Source organism: Colletotrichum graminicola, assembly GCF_000149035.1.
Source record: "Colletotrichum graminicola M1.001 genomic scaffold supercont1.12, whole genome shotgun sequence".
NCBI classification, from domain to species: Eukaryota; Fungi; Ascomycota; class Sordariomycetes; order Glomerellales; family Glomerellaceae; genus Colletotrichum; species Colletotrichum graminicola.
This window is the reverse complement of record NW_007361016.1, coordinates 126,491-148,622: the sequence shown is the minus strand read 5'-3', so window position 1 is coordinate 148,622 and position 22,132 is coordinate 126,491. Positions and strand designations below refer to the sequence as shown.

The 22,132-nt window shown below is 53.6% G+C and overlaps 5 protein-coding genes across 5 annotated transcripts; 3 read left to right on the top strand and 2 right to left on the bottom strand.

Moving 5' to 3' along the window:
• Positions 1 to 709: 709 nt before the first annotated feature.
• GLRG_03869 (uncharacterized protein) lies at positions 710 to 1,619 on the bottom strand (the record flags this gene model as incomplete). Its single annotated transcript, XM_008094554.1, has 3 exons — positions 710 to 914; positions 995 to 1,477; positions 1,546 to 1,619. 3 exons carry the CDS (start codon positions 1,617 to 1,619, stop codon positions 710 to 712), a joined length of 762 nt encoding a protein of 253 aa, XP_008092745.1.
• Positions 1,620 to 4,900: 3,281 nt separating this feature from the next.
• Positions 4,901 to 7,009, top strand: GLRG_03868 (uncharacterized protein; the record flags this gene model as incomplete). The annotated part of the gene is made up of 1 exon (XM_008094553.1): positions 4,901 to 7,009. One exon carries the CDS (start codon positions 4,901 to 4,903, stop codon positions 7,007 to 7,009), a length of 2,109 nt encoding a protein of 702 aa, XP_008092744.1.
• Positions 7,010 to 9,273: 2,264 nt separating this feature from the next.
• GLRG_03867 (uncharacterized protein) lies at positions 9,274 to 11,346 on the bottom strand (the record flags this gene model as incomplete). Its single annotated transcript, XM_008094552.1, has 2 exons — positions 9,274 to 10,943; positions 10,998 to 11,346. The coding sequence occupies 2 exons, from the start codon at positions 11,344 to 11,346 to the stop codon at positions 9,274 to 9,276; spliced, it is 2,019 nt and encodes a 672-aa protein (XP_008092743.1).
• A 431-nt stretch (positions 11,347 to 11,777) lies between these two features.
• Positions 11,778 to 13,712, top strand: GLRG_03866 (Prp31 C terminal domain-containing protein; the record flags this gene model as incomplete). The annotated part of the gene is made up of 2 exons (XM_008094551.1): positions 11,778 to 12,107; positions 12,207 to 13,712. The coding sequence occupies 2 exons, from the start codon at positions 11,778 to 11,780 to the stop codon at positions 13,710 to 13,712; spliced, it is 1,836 nt and encodes a 611-aa protein (XP_008092742.1).
• A 4,066-nt stretch (positions 13,713 to 17,778) lies between these two features.
• Positions 17,779 to 18,137, top strand: GLRG_03865 (uncharacterized protein; the record flags this gene model as incomplete). The annotated part of the gene is made up of 2 exons (XM_008094550.1): positions 17,779 to 18,009; positions 18,066 to 18,137. 2 exons carry the CDS (start codon positions 17,779 to 17,781, stop codon positions 18,135 to 18,137), a joined length of 303 nt encoding a protein of 100 aa, XP_008092741.1.
• Positions 18,138 to 22,132: the final 3,995 nt, after the last annotated feature.

Genomic DNA, 22,132 nt, shown 5'->3' with positions numbered 1-22,132 from the left:
ATGGACCTCTCCCCCCCCCCCCCCCCTTTTTTTTTCTTCTTCTTTTTCTTTTCTGGTTTTTTTGAGATGCCGACTGCGCCCCTCCTTCGACAAAGTCCGGTCCGTTGCCAGACTCGTTCCTAAACCTGGGACAAGACGCGCAAAGCCTCTTGCTGTTATAGGCTGCCTCTCATCCTCGCCTCTCTCTCCCCGCATCATTATGTCTGCATAGAGCTGCGCTCTCTGGTGCTTAGTTGGTTCCTGGATAGAATTATGCCTCCCCTGGCGCGGATATGTGGCGGAGAAATAGGCCCGATGTTACGAGGCTCGCTGTGCCAGCCAGCGATGGCGAACCTCGCCTCGGTTCACGAGCCGGGGATGGAAAGTTTGGTCTCCGAGTTAGGCTCCCGAGATGGAGGTAGAGCAGCTCGATGCCGCACTGCTCACCTGTGAAGTCAATGATGCTAGAATAAGTTTGCCCATATCGTATTGGAACAGGAGCGTGCGTCTTTTATCCGGAGATGTAGTTGCCTCACATTATTAATCATTATTACATTGTTATCTATGGCAAGCGGTCGCTTCGTCACTGCCATAATAGGGCCCTTGTACACTGATTGAAGGGCGGGTGTCAATCCAAGCAATCATTATCTACAAGAAGCATGCCAGTTCCTCCTTATTCCAAACTTTGGCGCTGGGTAGGGAGTACCACCCCTGCTAATCATGAAGTCCCTTAGAGGGCCATGACAAAACCGATAATGGCGGCAAAACCGGCGAAGGCGTTGACCATGACAGTCGGCGCAGCGTTGGGGGCATCAGTGGAGGCGGGGGCGGTGCCGGAGGCGTCAGTTCCAGTAGGCTCAGGAGACTCAGTCGCGGAAGCGGTGCCGGTCGCGGTCTCTGTCTCGGTGGCAGCAGTTTCGGTGACAGTCGCGGTACTACCGAGAAGAGTGTCAGTGGTACGACGGCCGAGATGAAAGATCAGGTAGAGAAAAGAGGGCGCCGAGAAGCAACTTACGCGGTGGTGTCACCATCATTGCTGGTGTTCAGGACAGTCGAGGTGAAGGCACTGCCGGCGGAGTCGGTGCCGGTAATAACACTGGGGGAAAGCGTGGGCACCAGGTCAGTGGTGATGGTGGTCGGGACGGGCGTGATGGTAGCAGAGAGGCTGGTGGTGATGGTGTTGCCCTCGCTGTCGGTGGTGGTGACGGCGATGACGGTGGGTACGGGAGTAGCAGCGGCGGCAGTAGGGCGGAGGCTCTCAATGGCAGACTCCAACGCGGCGTACTGGCTGACGTAGGCAGTGGGGATGGCGGCGAGGAACCAGTCCGGGGTGCTGGTGGCCTTGAGGACAGAGAAGACGTAGGACTTAACGTCCCCAGTGACGCCGGCTGCGCTGGCGGCGGAACCGAAGGCCGAGGTCAAGGAGCTCCACTGGCCCTCCGGGATGTAGGCCGAGATGAGGGCGTCGGCGGCCTGGGTGAAGGCAGGTGCGTCCGGGCTTAGTCTTGTGTCAGTTTATGGTCCAGTGGCATTGAGGCTCTCGCCTCTTGAGCTCGAGTCACTTACGCTTGACGGGCCTCGATGGGGTTTGCAGCGGCGAGCTTGGTGGCGAGAGCCAGGGAGAATATGGCAGACTTCATGTTGACTACGGGCTGGTCTTTGGAGGAATATCCGAGACCGAAGGTTGGGTATCACAGGTATTTCAGGATGAGGACGGCAGGAGTTCCCTTGGGGATATCGCTGACTGGCTGAAGCAAACAAGGCGGATGGAGAGGGGAGAGGGAGAGCAGTGTGAGAGTAAAAGACCACTGGGAGAAGTATCAACCGGTTGCTTGTTGATTTATATAATAAGCAAAGCTCGGCGATGCGGTCAAGAAGCAGATGACGCCGTATGCAGTCGAACAGGCCGGGTGCGACCAGGCCAGCACAAATTGGGAAGCATGGCGAAAGTGGTGGTGGAAGCGAGAGCTGGGAATTGCGCGTCGCTGCGTTTGCGGGGGACGGCACAGGAGGAAAGTGGGCAGAAATCTTGGTGTTGACCCCAGCCTGTAATCCTGGAAAAGCGGAGGTTGGGTAGAGATGCTCAATACGGATACAGAGAGTACAGATACCTAGGTCCATGATCCATCGGTTGCCCTTGCAGCCGCAGAGCCAGCAGAAAGAGGGCGACAGCTGCAGGTCGCAGACGAGGCAAGGAAAAGTGACATTTGAAAAAAGCAGGGCAGGGCAACAACAGCTGAGGCCGGGCTGGGCTCTCTGGCGTGACGTTGGCGGTTGGCCTGTTTTCTTGAGCGTGCCACACAGGCCATCAAATGAGACGCAAAGGTTTTGATGACCTACCTCGTACAGAATGTATGAAGGCATCAAACGGATGCACGGGTGATGGCATCGTGGTGTTGGCTCATTCGAGCGGGCAAGGAATCTGATTGGCGCGGGGTTGCGTGTTTGCCGGCCACGATCGTGAAATGGGGTTGACGGGAGGTTGGGGGGGACACAACGACAAGGATCAGAATGCAAGGCCGCCGAAGAAACAATTTACGTCAGCCTTTTACTTGTGCCTCTCTTGGCTGTCCTACACCAATTCTCGACCGGACCACTGCTCAAGAGCACAAGATACAGAGACTGCTCTCGCGACACGTGACTCGAAATAGAGAGAGATAGCTTGTAGCAAGGGCGGACGGCCTTGTGGTGCTAGGTGATGGATGGGGTTGTTATTCGTGAGAATGTGGGAATACTCTACGATTACAACAGGGAACACTGTAGTAAGATACGTACCAAGTGGAGGGATGTGGTTGGCGGATAGGCCCAATGCGTCGGTTACGGTTACGGTTTGCTGCCAGGGGGGCCGTTGAACGAATGACACAATAGAATTGTTTACTGTACGGATAGAGCGAGGGACAAGGAAGCCCCCACCATCGGCCGTGTTCCGTTTCGCCGTTTGCTGGCAACGGTGAGCCAGCAAGCTTTCATTCTTTCCTGAACTGTCCTACAACTCCGACCAAGCACGTGACCCGTACCCGAGCGGCGGACCTCGCGCAGCCACAATAGAAGTACACCCATCCATAGAGGAGGCACAGTTCATACGTACGCTACGTCACCGGCTCTCAAGTTGTGCAGGCTTCCCCTCTTCGAATCCCTTCGCCGCGGGGCATTTCACTTCCACTTCAACTCGTCACCATGACACTATTCCCCACACCCACCTGGGTTTTCTGTCTGCCACTGTCAGCCGTTTATCCCTCTACCTTGTCCGGGCAGGCGTGCAATCTACCTGATGAATGTGCATGGTGAAATACTTTTGTTTCCAATGCCACAAGGGTGTTGAAGCCATGCCGCAATCATAGTGATCACAAAACCGAATACTCGCCCGATTTATTTTCGGCCGCTGGAATACAACCCACTTGCCTACAGTGTAGTGTAATAAGGTTCCAGCAGACGACCTGTCAAGTGGAAACTGTCCCTCTCCGGGAAAACATGTAGGAACCCAAAGAATCTAATTTACAGCATCAGTGCCGGTCAGACATGGTGCGTTCAGAGAGTGTAACGGGAACTCTCGCGGACTCGCCGAGCACCTTGCAGCAGAGCCCCTCTCACCAGCACAACAAGTGCCACCTCTTGAGGACCCTCTGTCGGCGCTCGGCCACAGGGCAAGGCTTAGCCCAACTTCCATATTCCATTGGTTGACATGCCTGCCCTTATGAGGTCATTTCCACGGCTGCCTCGTCCCCCCCTCCTTTTTGCACAGGTCACAGGTCACAAGGCATGCCACATGCACTGCTGCCAGTGCTGCATGCTGCGTACATGCTTATCCCCATTCAATACAGTCTGGCTCTCAACTCGACCCGGAGGGGTTTCAAAGAATGCAGCTCTTGGTCCCGAGAGCTGGCAGCGGCCACGAATTCCCACCGCCTAACGCAAGACGTTACTTCAGTCACCCTCAATGTAGCTCTGGTGTGGCATCGGGCTGTCGCAGGGAACACCCATCCTCGAAGGCCACTTGTAAGCACACCAGCACAGTATTCGGGGCGCACGCACCGGAAGCCTGACCACCGTCTTTTGTGTCTTTTGGGGCCCAGCCAATCAATATGGCAAGGACCAAATGGAAATTTGGACGACCAGAAAACAAGGGTATATGCACATTATTTTCGGCCTGAGGGAGGGAGCCTGGGGACTAACGGTATGTTTAAGTGACCTGTTCTTATTTTCATTTTCATTCTGAGCAATCTTGTCTTGTATCAATAACCATCTTTCAGGTTAAATCTAGCCCTGGTTCACAAGTCTCCGTCGCCGAAAATACGGGCATCAGATACATTTGTTGGCTGGGTAGGCTGAGCATGCCTAGCGCAAAGACCCCCGCCTCTCTTCCTGCAGCCGCACCTCTGGAAGCAATGCTGAGTCGTCAAGATGCTACATCCATGTCTTTGGCCACCCAACCCTGTCATGTCCTGCCCTGCCCAGTTGTTCCAGTTTAGGTCTGGAGGGGGGGGGGGGGGGGGGGGGGGGGCCCGTCTGTCTAGCTGGCTGCTCTGCCTGAACTGTCCACCTCATGCCCGACACCCACACTGATTTGCCTTTCCCTCCCGTCTCCGTGTTGTTGGACCCTGGCCTCCCCACCCACCACTTCCAGCCCTGGGCACCCCCGGTCATCATTTCTTCCCCCTCCTCCCTCTCTTCTGGGACTGACTGTTCTTCATTCTTCTACCCTTTGAACAGCTCACAGACATAACGACGTTTCTAGTTATAGACGTCTCATCACACAACCACCACAACTTCGTAGCCTTCACCAGACGTTTCTGTGCCTGGTGCTGCATACCATATCGACGACACTCTATCGCCTCACTCGGAGACTTACAACACCCCGCTTCCCACAACATAACCCCCAAGCCATTTCACCGGCTCTTGCGCATACTTTTCATCGACCGGCATGAGCTACGACTACGAACCCCCGCGCGCTCGTCGCTACGTGCGAGAGGAGCGTCGGGAGGAGAGGATCGACCCTCGTTACGCAGACGATGGTTATCTGAAGGTCTACCAGTCTCGCGAGATCATTCCCAAGGCCCGAGAGAACAGCGATCTCTCCATCGAAGAAGTTCGTCGTGATTTTCCTCCTCCGGGATACAGAGACTCCCGTAGAACCCGTTCAGCAGAGCCGGGCTATTACGATGACTACCGAGGCTACGATGACCGAGATCGATATTATGACCGCGACTATAATCGTCGAAGCAGAAAGGCCGGAAGTGTCCTCTATGCCGAGGAGGAGAGGTCCCGTAGGCGTGTGCTCAACCAACAAGAAAAGATCATAGCCGCCGTTGCTGGTGCAGCTTTGGCTTTCGGTGGCAAGGAACTTTACGACAGAAAGGAAGCCAAGGAGCATGGCGGCGAAATCGAGCGTAACTACCTAAGCTCTGCAGCCTTGGGCGCTGCCGGAGCGCTCGCAGGCTACCAGGGTGCAGAGTACTACAGCAAGCGTAAGGAAAAGGAGGAAGACAAAGCCACCTATGTCGTCCACCGCGGTCGTGACGGCAGGGTCACTGAGTACTACTCCGACGACGAGGGGGAGAGGGAGAAGAAGAGCAACAAGTCCTTCCTAGAGAACGCCCTGGCGGCTTCTGGCCTGGGAGTTGCGGTCAAGGCTCTCACGGGAGCAGGCGGTGGTGATGACAGGCGCAGCGACACTCGCAGCCGACGAGGCAGCCCTGATTCGAGAGGCTCTCGGTCCAAATCTCGGGGGCCTGGCGGGGAGGCTGCCAGCAAGATGCAGAAGGCGGCTATGGCTTCCCTAATTGCTGGTGCCACCGAGGCCTTCCGCGTTGCCAAGGAGCCTGGCGGCTGGAAGGGCGAGAAGACCAAACGCATCATCACTGCAGCTGCCGGTGCTGCCACCATTGATGCTGCTCAGGGCGGCGAGAAGCAAAGCAAACTGGGTCTGGCCGAGTCCGTCATCGGTGGTTTGCTGGGAAACCGTGTCATCAACGGATCCAAGCGCAACATCGAGGAAGACCGGAGCACCGGTCGAAGCCGATCCCGGTCGCGCGCTCGTTCTGATGGCGGAGGTGGCGGGCCGGGCTTGGCCGCTCTGGCTACGGCTGGACTTGGTGCTTTCAGCGCAAAGAAGGCAATTGAAAATGTTCGCTCTCGCAGCCGAGGCCGCAGTGCCGACTCTTATGATAGCCGAGCTTCCAGCCGCAGCCGCGACGGCCGACGCCAGCGGAGCAGGAGCCGTAGCGTTGTTGACTCGGCCCGGAAGAAGCTCGCCAAGATCGGTCTTGGCAGTGACCCTGAGGAAAAGGAGAGGGATAAGTATGCCCGAGATGACAGCTACTATGACGACCGTAGCTCCCGCCGTGGCACAAGCCGACGATATTCTGATGAATATGATGACGGATATACCCGCGGTGGACGCGATGCCGCCTACGAAGACGACAGGTCCTCGTACACGAGCCGACGTCGCGACCGTTCCCGTCGTAGAGGAGGAAAATCGGATGCGAGTTCGGACTCGGACCTTGGTGACTCGGACGACGACGCGAAACGTGCTAGGAAAATGAGAGGTAAGCAAGTCATTACAACAGGCCTCGCGGCCGTTGCCACCATTCACGCAGCACATGGAGTCTATCAGAGTATGGAGAAACGCAATGCACGACAGAAGGCTGTGAGGGAAGGACGGCTTAGTCCAGAAGAAGCGAAGAAGCTCAAGACGAAGGCTATTGTGCAAGACGCCGCGTCTGTTGGAATCGCTGCCCTCGGCATCAAGGGTGCTTGGTCTGAACTCAAGGAGGCCAAAGAGATGACCCACGAATGCAAGCAGTTCCAGCAAGAAAAGGCCCTTCGACATCAGAAACGGCTCGAGAGGCAGAGGAGACTCAACAACGGCTACGACCGCAGAAGGGGCAGAGCGGATGACTGGTACTCTTCTGAGTCTCCCCGAGAAGACCGATACGATTATGGGTCGACATATTACGACGACAACCCGTACACTGCCGGCCGCTTGCCTGCACCTCCTGCTAGCTATGACGACGGGAGGTATAGAAGCTGAGGAGGTGGTGCGACAGGAGCCAAGTCTTCCCAATCGCCATGTTTCTGATCTTTACCGTACACCCTGAACTGCGGCGTTTTCTGCATCTTGCCCCTCTTTGCCCTCAATACACTGAATCTACGGATTTCTATGTCTGTATGAGGTTTTACGACGCCACGACATTTGCACAGATTATTATTGCAGCACCACCCGCAACTATTCTAAGCAACAAAAGAATTAGAGAGACTGAATAAAGAGGGGGATGTAGAACTGGCGTTCCACACTTGCCTTTCAAACTTGCCCTTCAACATGCAGCCGTCTTGCATTGCGTTACTCAGATAGATGGATTCTCCCCCTTTCTCCCCTGTTGCCAAATCTACACGCATTCTTTTTATCGTACTACAAGCCAGACAGATTCTAATTGGATTGTGACAGACCATCGCCGCCGTTACTAATCGGCCCACGCCGTCATCCAAAGCCAGATGAATTGGCAGCTGGTTGGACCATGTCTCGTTGCTGACGGGGTCATGCGAATGATGGCCCTACCGACCCGAGTCAATCCGGCAACATGCAGCTCAGACAGAATGGAGCGCACGATGGGGCCAGGGTCACAGCTGATCGCCAGGGTCCGATTGGAATGAAGAGGGTTTCTTTTCTTTCGTTTCACAATCGTAGGGACGAGGCGAGAACGAAGAGAGAGGCCTGGCCAGCCTCCGCCGGTAAGACCCAACTGATCGAACCTCGCAGCCAAGCGAAACCCGATGGGAAAGGAACCCCTGTTCCTGAGACAGACAGGATATTTTTTTTTCACTAGCGCGAGAATGGACAAGCGGCGGTGAAGGGGCGACCAACTTCTTTGGGTGGTACTTTATCTTTTCTTTTTTGGTGGTAAAGGTTGGGGACAAGTCGGGAAGGGAGGGGACCGATATGCGGGATGATGATATACGACGGAACAGACGGCGTACGTCGCTGTGAGTCTCGTAGCTCACACTAGCGCCCGATCAGCAACGATGGGGCGATGAGGGAAGATATCCCCTCGAGTACTTGTCGCTCGCTGACCGAAGAGTCATCTTTTTATTGATTTGGTTTGCAGTTTGCCAGTTGTATTCCTCTTTAGTCTTTTCCTTGCATGTCAGTATTCTCTGTGGATGGGACATGCCTCTTGATGTTCAATTTTGTACTAGGCAGGCCATGCAGTTTTCGACGACTATGACATATGAGGTTTTGCGCAAGCTTGCCTCCCCACATGCACCTGCACTATGTGCGTGCCGGCCGTTTGTTCTCCTCGCTATCTGACACCACCGAGTGTGGTTCTTTGGCGAGGCGGTTGACTCCGAAGCCAGTCCTGCGCTCCCTTCCTCCCCCCTTTCCGCCTTGGCAGGGCCAATGGCCTGATGTAATAGGAATCAATGCAAGCTCAACGCCGGCAAACTGTCTCGTTGTTGTGCACATGCCACATGTAGTCATACATGGCACACGTGGCACAGCTTCGTCATTGCATGTTTAGCTCGTCTTTGGGAACCAAATGGAATACCTAACATGGCTGGAAGAGACGCCGGTACAGAGCAAAGTACAGAGCAGGCCGACGTGATGTGATATGTGGGATGGGAAGGGTGGAGGGGGTTGGGAACCTGGGCTCATCGGTAAGCCCGTTTTGTGTGTCTTGTTTCTCGATCTGTGGGCCAGCCTGCGGAGTAAAGCACATGGGCAAACCCCGGCATCCTCTGTTGTTGGTTCAACATCGGCTTTGGGGGTCTGGGACCGATCCTTTCAAGTGGTGGCTGTGGTTGCCTGGCGGTGACAAGCGGCTAAGTGATCAGGAGCAGAATGACATCATTTCACACCTCGATGGGGCGCCTGGGGCCATGATTGGTGAGGCATCGTCAGATGACTGATTTGACATGTCTCGTCTCTCGGTGCCATCCATCTCAATGGCAAGATTCTCGTGTGTCTGTATTTGTATTTGGCATCCTATTTCGATGCCGAGTACCAGCTCGGCGTCCTGTCGTCAAGTGGACGTACCGGACACTGGAGGCCCCAATGTCCTTGGGTTTGCCCGCACACCATTAGACGGAAGCTTCGGACGGCTGACAACACCCGGGATATTCTTGTAATAGAAACTGTTTTCGTACAATCGCACCACTCATCCGAACCGAAACTGAGTGTTCTTCTTCTTCTGCTTCTTCTCCTTGTCTGGGAACTTCAAATTGAACATGATCTGATATCCGTGGCATGATACAATAACTAAAATGATAAACATTTTGCCATGCGGATGGGGATGTTTTCTATGACGCGGCATCTCCTCCCTGCTGCTTCCAAGCCTGCGCCATGGCCAGCAGATTGGACAAGTTCTGGGTCTGCTTATCGTCGGCCGGGAAAACGTAGTCGATGTACTCCTCGAAGCTGTCATCGTCGAGGCGCCTCCTACGCTTCGTCTTACGCGGCATCAACTTCTGTACCTTCTCTACATCATCGGCGGCGCCGTGCGTTCTCTCAAACGACAACCAAGCATTGAGTAGCGTGACGGCCTCCTCCTTGAGATCCTTGTCGCGCATGCTCTTGTGTGCGCGCTCGAATACCTTGCGGGCCCGCGCCTTGGCCTCATTGCTAATCGGCGCTTCCTCCTCCGCCTCGTCCTCGTCCTCGGGTATGTTAAGCTCGAAGTGCGCGAAGCTGATCCAAACCTTGACGTGGTCTGTCTTCTCGAGAAGACGCTCGTAGAGTTCTCTTGTCCTTTCGTACTCTCCTTCTTCTTCCTCGAAATCGATATACGCCTTCCACAACAGTTCGGGCATGTCGAGAACCGGTTGACTCACAGCCAGCTCGAAAATTGCTCTGGTACGTTCAAGGTCATCAAGACCGCGCTCGAGCTCGGCGAATTTGATCCAGGTCTGGCAGTTGGACGGGTTCCACTCGATGTGCTTCTCGTACAGTGTTCGGCATCGTAAGAACTCAAAGAGCTTGAGCTCCAGCTCAATGTAGCCCCTAAAGAGCTTATCCTTGGGGCACATGCCGATGCCCTGGCCCAGGGTCTTGCGGGCCGCGGTGAGCTCGCCTTGCCGGATCTCGAACTGCGCCTTCAGCAACCAAATCTTGGCGAATGTGAACTTCTTGTGCGGTATCAGCTCCAAGCATACCCTGTAGACCTGCCGTGAGCGCTCGACATCCTTCGCTTGGAGCTCCTCAAAAATGGCATAGTTAATCCAGAGGTAGATATAACGCCTCCAGAATCTCTTCTCCTGCGCCGGCGGTACCTGAGCAACTGCTCTCTCGTATACATCCCGAACTCTGTCAAGATCGCCAGCGGTTTCCTCGAGACGCGTGTAGTCGAACCAAATATCGTAGTTCTTCGGGTTCTCCTTGACCTGTGCTTCGTAAAAGACGCGGCGCTTTGAAAGAACAACATCCTCGACACCGTCTTTATCTCCAAACTGCTTCTCGAACATCGTATAGGCTTTATGGAGAGCCATGGACCGGGAACGAGGTAAACGGTCCAGGGCATACTTATAGATTGCCCTGGCTCGCTCGTACTCCTTTAATTTCGCCTCATATCTTGCATAGGCAATGAAGAGCTTCTCGTCCACAAACTCGTCGCCCAACTCTTCAATGGCAGTCCCAAATACGTCACGAACCATGTCGCTGGTGCCAAACTCCTCTTCAAAACGTGCCCATTTGATCCAGTTTCTGGGTTCCGGGTGGACAAGGGTGAAGGCTCTGAATATGTCTCTAGCCCGGTCGTATTCGCCATATCGCTTTTCCAGCTTGATGTATGCACTCCATGCAGCTTCATCTGGCTGCCATTGCATCCATCGGTCAAAGACTTGGCGGGTTCCTGGGACGTTACCCAGCATCTCTTCCATATAGACGTATTTGTACCACAGCTTATCAACACGGGGTAGCCGCGTAACGGCTCTGTCGAGGAGGTTTCGCGCATGGTTGATGTTTCGGCATTTCACTGTAACGATGTTAGCGTTCTGGCCCAGTATCTAGTCTGGCACGGCGTCCTTACTCTCCGACTCGATGTATCTGATCCAGAGGCGGATATCATTAGGATGCACATCGAGCGCGCGCTCAAAGACTGATCGAGCGCGCGCAAATTCCTTCTGCTCTAGCTCCCATTGCGCATATCGCATCCAGTTGTTGAGGTTCACTCTGTTGCGCCGGACGTAATCCTCAAACTCTCTACGTTTTCTGCCCTGGAATTCGTGCAGCTCCTCCAAATCGGCAAAGCGCTGGGTTGGCGCCTGCAGCGCAACCTCCTGACGGTCAACTGCCTCGCGAAGAAGCTGCTCGGCAGAGATTTGAACGGGCGCGGCGGCCTTGTTCTTGACCTTGGGCGGTCCTCGCGATGCCTCCATTATCGCGACTTGTTGGTGGTGGAAGGTAGGGTTCTCTGCAAATGCGCGATCGTCACGTTCTCCGGCTTCGAGACTTGATGTCGTGGTCTACGAGTCAGGTGACGTGGTCGACAATAAAGTTGATTCGCGTAACCTCGCGGCTTTTGTTAATCGTCAATGGCTAGAGGTGTCGATCGTGGGTTGTTGATTCCACTCGAGGCTGAGCTGTGGTCGGAAAAAAGCAGCTCTTATCGGGGCTCCAGCCACTCCGATAACGAGCTGATGTGGCTAGGGGCCCACCTGCCACGGGAAAAGCGACGCAGCCTCGCAAAGCTTCCCAGGAACAGAAAGATAACTTTTTAGTCACACAAGCTTCCTTTCTTCGTTGCGCCGTTTCTCATCACATACGATACTACGATCAAGCGCGCACCGCAAAATTTGCGACCGGCACGATGGCCACTCTTGCGGACGAGCTTCTTCAGGACTTCGAGGACTCTGGCTCCGAAGCTGAGGACACTCAGCAAGACAATGCCCCCCTCGGGCTTTTCGACAATGCGCCCGAAGCAAATGGTGGCAAGGCCTTCCACGGCATGGACCTCGATGGAGACCAGAGCGAGCCTGAGGACGGAGACCATGAAATGGGAGGCGTATCAAAAGGCGCCGTCGACCCTGTCGAAGATGCCGAGGATGCCAAAGCAAAGGTCGAGAAGATGCAGTTGGGCAGCGTCAACGACGTTCGCAGCGTCGCCAGTCTCATGCAGACTTTGCAGCCCATACTGGAGGTTAGTCAAGCTCCCGGAAACACGTATGGCTATAGTGTAGCAGTGTTTACATCCTCTCTTGGGAGAACCAGCCCTGACATCGTGACTCAACTATTACAGAAAATCGCACACTACCAGTCTCAACCTACGCCAACGCAGCTTCTCGGCAATATCGAAGACCATCCTGAATACCACCTCCTTACTCAGTCAAACAGTCTATCTACGCTAATCGACAGTGAGATAGTCTTGGTGCACAAATACATCCGAGATCATTACTCAATACGGTTTCCAGAGCTCGAGACTCTTATTACTAACCCGCTAGAATACGCAAAGGTTGTCGCGATACTGGGAAATGGGCCTCTGGATTCGGAAAACATCAAGAAGCTACAGCATGCAACGGAAAATCCTCTAAAGGCGTCTTTGCGTTCAGTTCTCGACGGCCCATCCCTGATGATTGTGACGGTAGAAGCCACTACAACAAAGGGACGAGAAATGTCAGGGGATGAACTGGAGCGTGTGTACAGAGCATGCGAAATGGCCATCTCCCTCGACAAGGCGAAGAAGACCCTTACGGAATATGTCCAGTCGCGGATGAACCTATTTGCGCCGAACCTGACCGCTTTGATCGGCTCGTTGACGGCGGCGCAGCTGTTGAACGCTGCTGGTGGCCTCACGGGTCTAGCCAAGACACCCTCTTGTAATATCCCAGCGTGGGGCTCGAAGAAAGGCGCTGGTGCCGCGGGCTTGGCTACGAATATCGGTGTTAGACAACAAGGGTTTCTCTATCATTCTCCCATCATCCAGGGCATCCCCAACGATCTCAAGAAGCAGGCCATGCGCATCGTAGCCGCCAAACTCGTGCTTGCAGCGCGTGTCGACCGTATACACTCCAGTCCTGACGGCTCTACTGGCGAAGATCTCAAGGAGCAGTGTCTTACACGGCTTGAGAAGCTTACAGAGCCGCCTCCGAACAAGGGTCCACGAGCTCTGCCGGTGCCGGACGACAAGCCATCTCGCAAGCGTGGTGGAAGAAGGGCAAGAAAGGCCAAGGAGGCGACAGCCATGACAGAGCTGCGCAAGGCACAAAACAGAATGGTCTTTGGCCAGGAGGAGAAGGAGGTGGGCTACGGCACCGGGGACAGCACCGCAGGCATGGGCATGATCGGCCAGGGTAACGACGGTAGGATTCGCAACTTGCAAATCGACCAGCGCACGAGGGCGAAACTCAGCCAGAAGAATAAGGGCTGGGGCGGCGCTACGCCTATGAATGGAGCCGCATCGTCGCTCAAAGGGTTCGGGCAATCTGCAAACTCCAACATTGACCTCCGAGGCAAGGGCTTGAGGACGTCAGGTGTTGGCACGTCGCTGGGTGCGGGAGCGGGCACAGCATCGTCACTGGCTTTCACACCCGTGCAGGGGTTGGAGCTCGTCGATCCCAAGGTCCAGGCTGAACTCAGTCGCAAGCGGAAAGCGGAAGAGGACCGGTGGTTCAAGGGTGGCACTTTCACGCAGGTGGCCGGCTCTTCGTCCAATAGCGGAGGTTTCAAGAAACCCGACCTGCCCCCCAACAAAAAGGTAGATACCGGCGCAGGCAAGATGGGACCCCCACCCCCGCGAAGCGGCTGAAAAAGCTCAAGTGGACAGGGCAGGGCGGCCCGGCCACTTTGCTTCATCAAACAGGGTACAGTGCGGACGCGGACTGGGGGGGCAGTAAAGGATCATGAAATGCACTGCGTATTTTGTCCCACCTGAACAGCTAGACCTGGTAGAGGGAATGGCACGGTCTCATCACGCGAGAAGGGTCAGCGGCAGACAGCTCTCAGCCGGCTTAATTGGCGTGCGGCGTTTTGGGAGGGCGTGGAGGGTTCATGTATGTACAACATTTTCTTCAGTTCGGGTCAAAATCAGGCAATCAGCATACCCCCGGGAGTGGGGAGGGAATGAAATTAGACGATATCGTTGCTCCGGGGTGGTATACTGAAAATAAGGGGACCAAGACGTCGTGATGCAACTCACTTCCCGCTCCCCACCCTACCGGCAGCGATGCAGCGTAAGGGTATTGCCTGCCCATTTGGCAGTTCTGCTTCTGCTTCTCATCTCGGCCTTCTGATTTAGAAACCTTGAGACGAAGAGCCGAGATCCTCATATATGGAATGGCTCAACGCCGTCAACGGTCGTGTCGATCAAACGTCTACTTCAAAGCGTCAAAGGTAGCATGGCATTTCTGTTGCCAGTAAGCCGCCATGTGCTTCGTCTGCAATCTTGGCGTTTTTTTCTTTCCTTCCATGAGCGTCCTTGCGGTCCATGCTAAGTCTAGTATCTCGCCATGCCTCCCTTCTTGTGGAAACTTTCCCCCCTCCCTTTGTTTTCCCCTCAATGTTCTCGTGACTCTGGGGGGAAGGAGGGGGCGTAACGGCGTGATCATTCATGTTTTGTGCTGGAAGTGAGTCGGGGTGCCCAAGAGGACGGACACAGCAAACGCTCGTCCCTCCGGTTAGGGACAAGCAGCGAGGAGAGGAGAGAAAACGTTGACCGCTGGAGAGTCTATTCAGGGCCTCGAAGGGTCTGTGATGCCCATTACTTTCTTTTTCTGCCCGTGGCCATCTCTGCCCTCGTTGGAGGCCAGCTAACGGTTCGGTTCCTTCTGTGCGTTCGTTCCTCACCCCTCAATGGCGTCCTATCCGCAGCGCGCAAGGTCTCTTGTTAACCCAATATTGTCTGATGGTGTAAACTAGGGGGAGGGAGAGGGGTAGGTATCTTGGTGGATTCCAAGGTTTAGCTATTGTTAGGTTTTGCGAAGAACCTTACTTCCCACCACCGTTTGCTTATCCAAACCCCTCTATACGTACTGTATCAGGTCGAACAACTCTGCAAAGTTTGAATGACACAGGAGCGTTGCAAGCGCGAACAGGGCGGGGCGGACGAGTGCGAGGACACAAACTGCAAAGGTTGAGTTCAGAGCCCAGAGCTCGAAACCGTCGTCGTCCGCGGCCCATGTCGGCGTCGTGCATTGGATCTTCACGCCGCCACGCGACCGAACGCCACGGTGCCCGTCGTTGCCAGTAACTAGAACCCGGGAGGGTTTCCGGGGTACGTAATTCCATGAAACAAAGAGACCCTCGAGCCTTCGCCTCCCCCTCATCTTTTCCTTTCTCCATCCTTCACCTCCTATTGGATCCCGCGAGGGCCGGAGTTGATTCCGGAAACGAGGAGACATCACACCAAGGGAAAAGGGAATGGATCGACATTGGACAACAGGTTCGATGGAAAGAAAACATAAACTCGGAGGGCTCCTAAGAGTGTTTACTGGGTTGTCTTCCTACATAGTATATTCCGCATATCGCCGGTCCCTGGGCCGCCGCCAGCAGAGATCTCGCCACACGGTGCACGATACCTCAGGTAGCCTAGTTGTTGCTTGATCAATTGGGGGGCACTGGAGCGCAGATCCCCATCGGTGCGTATACCTTTAGACGTGTAGATATGCACAGTCGTTCTCTTTTTATATCGTTTATTTGACCTTATTTGGTGACGCTACCTAGAATCGTGGGCAAAATCGGAAGACTGAGGCCCCCTTTTGGCCCGGCATCGAGGACGGGCCCGGCGATTTCGTCCACGACGGAACGAGAAGCGGGGCCGAGTATACATTCCCCTTTGGGCACAATGACGTACGGAGCATAGGAGCCAAGAGCTGCAGCCGAGTCCCGTGGTCTCTTAAGAATTTGCAAGGTGGAGCGGGTATCGGGGGACGGTGTTAAACAGGGTGGATTCCTTGCCCCAATGAGGATGAGTTCTGCTGAGGTCCCTAGTAGGTATTTAGTAGAGGTTGGTCTCATTACCTCTGGCACCATGGGCGGCTTATGTTGTAGCAGCAAGGGCCTCTGATCCTTATGCTATGGCTGTGCGCTTTGATGACAGCTCCAAGGTTCAACTTTGTGGCTGCAGCTCAACCCATGTCGAACTGACGGTCCAGAACGTCAGGGACCAAAAGATCGTCCAGATACACACAGGGACTACCCCAGTTGAGCCGGAGTACCTTACACTCCGGAGTAGGGGGGAGGAGGGGCTAAAAGCAGGGAATACCTACCTGCCTACCTAGGTACCTAAGGTACAGAGACAGGTACGTACTCAGTACAGCATCCAGTGGAAGGGCTAGGGGTAGTGGTGTTCGGTCGGATGGGTAGGACTTCTGTCTCTCAGAAGCGTCCATTGAGTGCGCAATCCCATCCTCACTAAATGCTGTGTATATACCTAGTTGCAAAGCATCGGAGGGAATAGGTTCGTTGCGAGCAGGAAAATGTTAGATGGCGTCGTGATGCCTACCGAATAAGTGAGAATGAATGGGCCTCAATGTCGACAAAACCGAACTCAGGTACTTACTACTATGTCACAGGACCCACTTGATATGGGTCGGTGAAAATGCAGGGATTACACACCAATGACGTATGGACGATGCCTACCTAGTTGTTTTGGTCCAATTGCCAGCTGGGAGGGCCGCGGGGAGAGAACCTTTTCCTCTCGCCGATGGACAAGCCACAGCACAAAGGGACGCATGCTATGTGATGTGGCGTAAGGGGATAGCCCCTCTGAGATGTACGCAGCAACATGTGGAAGAAACAAGACCAGAAATCGCCCAGAGGACAGCGGGCAGCTCGTCTGCCGAGGTTAGCATCGAAAGTTAGGCACAAAAGTGGCAAGTCTTTAGATCAAGAGCTTGAGGCGATGGGATTTGATCAATATGGTTCAAAACCTCTTGGGTGAGAAATTGTCACCTGCAATCGCTGTCGAGTCACTGGCGCGATTGGGAGCGCGCATGGCGGGCTTTCGCTGTCTGGGCAACGAGTACAATACGTATCCGTACATAGTTTGCTTAACAACACGCATTAGGCACGGCAAAGTCTGATCCGGGTCCGTCAGCAATGAAGCTCCATTTCGAGGTGGAGAGAAGGTGCTGCTTTCGTAGTTTGGGGTGGAGAAGAATTGAGTTGCGGGCCAGTCCAGGCCCTGCCAAGGTGTACCGGTGTATCCGCCCGGCACGGCAGAATTGTGAAGTTAGGTACCTACTCACTCGGGTGAAAGAAAAACAGATACCATTTTCCAACACCACCAAAACACTACAGCTTCCAGCAATTCAATACCCCGTTCAAAGTGAGCAAAAGGCTCTATATTTCTTGTATTTGATGCTTTTGGCCTCGAGAAATTCGTGAGCGCCTCGTAATCGTGCCTTTTTTAGTGTATTGAGGTGTATTGCAGTAGTAGTGATGAAAGTAGGTGGATAGGTGGGTGGTGAAAAGGTATCTGTTTTTCTTTCACCCGAGTGCTACTGTGCTGCGCCGGGAGGTTTGAGGATGCCAGGGTGCCTGGAGGTGATGTCGTATGCTTTGGGGACGAGGGTACGAGTGGGCTTGTCAGAATTATGGGAGCGGGAGACTTGAAAACTACCTGAACTACGATGTACAGGGTGGCAGGGGGAAGTTAATTACCCCTATGATGTTACCCCCCACAGCTGATATCATAGTAGAGGGGGAATATTCACCAAAAGTGAAGTCCTGCAGTAGGGGGGTGAACATTAGTTACCTAACAGGGGTAATTAACTTCGGCCGGATACCATTGTACATAAGAGCAGTGTAGGTGCAATGACATACCATGTACAATAACCACGTCTTCGAGGCTCGCAAATGTGTCGCCAGATGATATGAAGGACGCCACCGAGCCCCAAGTCCGATCGAGCAATGGGATCGGAGACGGGGCGAGTTTCGTGACACCAATGGCTGAAGGCACCCGTACGGCGACGGAGGATGGCCGGCCAAGGCTCAAGCCCAACTCTGACGGGATTCAGCTTTTCTTCGGCGGACACGCGGGGCGAGAATGGGGACCGATGCCCTGTTTTACCTCTCAGCGCAGGATGACATGTGTAATCCCGGGGGTGCGTGGGTGTACGGTAAAGTGCAGGCCTACCAAGCAACTAACATGCGATGGCAGGCGTTGCCGGAAGAAGTACTCCGGGCTGCGTACTTTGCGTACCTGCCAACCGCGATCGGTGATCAGTCGTGATCAGGTGGGAATATTTGGCGGCTGGTACGTTGTCTTCAGGGTCTAAAGTTGGCACTGAGGGTGTGGGTCGGGCTCCGTTGACAGCGAAGAATCCTGGTGCCATAGGGGTCGTGATCGTCGATCTATCTGATGGAGGGGAAAGGAGAAGGGAGTCCGCGTTGCGCCAGACGTTCTCCGAGAAGAATGGGAAAAGTCAAAGAAGGTAGGGGGGGCGTGCGCGCATGGCTCGCGGTTTACTCCGGACTGGGATAGGTGGGTAGCTTTGTTTATACATACACTACATGGCGCGACAGATACCGCCTAGCAGGCTCAAGCGCATGGGTACAAGTGAGCCCACACAGTAGTCGCCGGATGTTTCTGAGATAACGGTTCATGTATGTAATAAGGAACTAGAATTTACGGATGCCGATGGAGCAGAGCGTAAGAAGGGGCCTCGGTCATCATCATGGGGCGAAGTGGCCAACGCTGCAGAACGTTACCCGAGACGGAGGGACGAAAAAAGGAGGAGGGAAGAGGGTAAAGAAGAAGACGAAAAGAAAATAAGAACTAAAGAACGAGGGTCAAAACACGGCGAAACCCCAGCAGGATCCGTATCTGTACGTATGCTATGGGATTCCCAGCCCAGGGATGGAGAATTGGTTTGGGGGACGCATGATTGACTTTGACTTTGACTGGAGACGGAACGAGTGGGTGTTCCGTATGTGATTTAATTGAACGGTACTGGCTCGGCGGGGAGCTAGGACCCTGGAGATCGAAAAAATCAACGATGCGCCATAGACATCGGCGATGGAGGGGGGAGACAAGTAAGTAGCCACCACATGGGAGCGGGGCACTCTAGTCCTCACTAAAAGAGGGGGGTAGCTCTGGAGCATATGTGGAGCTCTGCCATTGGGGTAAGGGATGGGGGGCGGGAACGGGAAAGAAAGACGGAGATGAAGGGGAAAGAAAGTAAACAGAAGGGGAAAGGGGACCATGGCAACTTGGCAAGGATTGAAGTGGGGTTCTGGGTACGTGCCTACTCGGTCCAACTACTACTACTACTACTACTACTACTACTACTACTACTACTACTACTACTACTGGAACAGTCCAGAGCTGAAGAAGAAAAGAGGAAGGGCAATTTATTTGCCTTGGCGCCATCGGCACGAAGGGGGGTGAGGTTAGCAGAACCAAGGACTGACAGGGACCCAAGGTCCGGAGGCAAGGGACCCCAGGTTGCCAGTGGCAGCTGAGGGGATCGGCACACCAACACACCCGGTGGGGCATCAGACCGTTTTGAGGGCAGTAAGCGCAGGCTTGTTATACCGATTCACTGCCATTCTCAAGATCTCCACGATAACTAGGTATGCAGTAGAGGCGGCCGGCCGCAGGACCCTTCTTCTCCGTGACACGCTTTGCTCAAGTTTTTTTGTTTTTTTTTTTCCCTCTTGCCGGAAATCAGAGAAAGACGCAGAGGGGGTAGGGGTTCCTTGCTTTGCCAGCCCGTCGACTCGTTCCTTGGAAATGCGAAGCATTAGTGCTGCCGACCCGACCTTCTCTGAAGCTGAAGACCCAGTCCCTTCCGCTCCGAAGCCCCTTGGGCGCGATCGCAGATTGATGACTGTTTCGCGCCCAGTCTGCTGAGTCGCCGACTCGGATGCCATAGGTGACGACTTGACTTGGTCGCGCCTGGTGTCCCTTCTCCGAACTCACCTCTCAACCGAGTTTACACTACCTTACCTCGCAAGGTTTGGTTCCTATCCGAAAGGTACTAACTACCTATATACAGATGGTTGCCTTGAGGTTTGTATCTAAGCTCGAGCAGCCCGTGCGCTCACCGCCCAAAGTAGCGTAGGTAGGTAGTTTTATTTTCCTCAATGCTGTTCTGAGCTCCCAGCTCCACGTACCTAGGTACAGTGTTCACTACCTACTTACTGGAGAGGCCGGGCCTTGCCTTAGGTAGTCACCGGCAGGGAGGCTCCTGTGATCCAACTCCCACAAGCCGGCCATCCACTAGGTGCCATTGGTTCGCAATACGTACAGGTACATTCCAATAAAGGAACTGCCATCTATCCATTACGGGACGCTGCCGCGCCGCGTGCACTGCACCCGCGCGCGAGGGTAGCGTCGCCGCCATGTCAGTCGGTCGGAGAAGACTCCGCTACCAAGCGAGAGGGAGTTGCGTCGGCCTTGGCCCATGCGGCGACGATGATTCAATTTCGGTGAATCCACTACCAACACCACAAGGGAGGAGCGGAGACTTACCATTTCCTGCTGGACAATGTGTCTTACCGGTGCTCCTGTGCTTAGAAAAATTGGCGACGGTTCTCTCGGTAACAGCGACTATATCTCTCTGCCGCCGGCAAGCCACTTTCAATGCCACTGTCATTGCCATGAGAAAGCGCCTGTCTTGAGTCGGGTTCTGAGGCCATAGGAGCTGCGGATGACCCTGCTGGTGCAGCAAAGGGACCGACAGATGGGTGGGTATACATACTATGTACATAGTATATCGTACATTGCGACACCAAATACGATCAACACGCACGCTTCAGTATGCATCCCCGAGCAACTTGGACTGTGAGGGGAGGTAGTTGAGAGCAGGTGGGGGACGTCGAAGAGAGTTATCAATAAACGTTGGACATGGACGAATGGCTGAGGATGCATTTGTGGGGGAATCTCATATCACTAGCCTCGGATTCAATACGGGCAGAATCGAGATTAGCTGGGCCGCCAGCACGATGTAGACTCAGTGTAGCATTGCATGGGTGGAGAGAGAACTTTGACGTATCTACATCTAGGAGTAGTAGTAATAGTAGTAGTAATACTATGTAGTAGTGCATTGTCTAGCTGCCTGGTATCTACTCGTGGCCTGTCTGTGGTACATACGGAATAGGTGGTGGGAGCAGCGAAGCGGTGATGGCGACAACCCGTGTCGATAATCCTCTGGAGATCATCAAGTACCTACCTAGGCAGCCTTAGGGAGTTCTCCAGATGGCGCAACGCCAAGTGATCAGCGACAGGAAAACCATCCAAAATCAGGATGGAATTTAGGATACGTATCGCCCTGTCGGTGTGTGTGTGTGTGTGTGTGTGTGTTAAAACGGCGGTACACTTCGACATGACCAGACGGACGGGAATTCTATCCCACCAAAACGGCAAGGCGCGTTGCAGGGACTTTTCGAGCCTTCAGAACAGGTTGTGTAACTGTACGTATACTTCGTTCTCCCTAAGGGTTGGTAGGCACCCGGTGGACAAAAAAGATGGCACACCAAATTTTACCCACCTACCTATACCCCCCTTTTTCCCCCCTTTTCCCTCCCTTCTTTACTTTATTATTATTTTATAGCAAAACTAACTTTCTATTATAATGCCTGGTTACGAAGTTTAGACTCTAAAAAAAGCTAAAATTTAAGGAGTAATTGAATATTTATAGAAGATTGATCTAGATTACCTAAAATAATAGGTATTTAACTACTTTTAAGTTATAAGAAGAACTAGCTATTGTATACTTTAAGACTATTTATAATAGTTCTATTATAACCCTTTTATTAACGAAACACGTGGCTGGAGAAGCCTTATTACTGACTCTGACCTTTGTATTCTTGATGAGTTTATATAGAGAGGAGGCTAGGACGTATAAACCTTATCTTAAGGTACTTTACTATAAGAAGTAGGTCTTAAAGTCTTGTGTAGCCTAAGAATAGTCTAACAGGTAATAGGTACACTAGGATATTATAAGTGTATTACCTACTGCTGTAGTTAGGTTAGCCTACGTACTGCTGCTAACTAGGTAGCCTTTATAAAGCGTATGTTAAAGTAATACCTTTGCCCTAAGGACTAGCACTAAGTACGATTTTCTAATAAATATTACTTTAGCCTTAGGCTAGAGGGAAGACTATATATTATTTAAAAGCCTAGCGAGAGGTAGTGCCTAGACTGCGTCTAAGAAGTAAACGCACCTTAAGATAAAGATTAGAAGCGTATTTACGTATAGGCTGCAATTAGATATAAGTTTA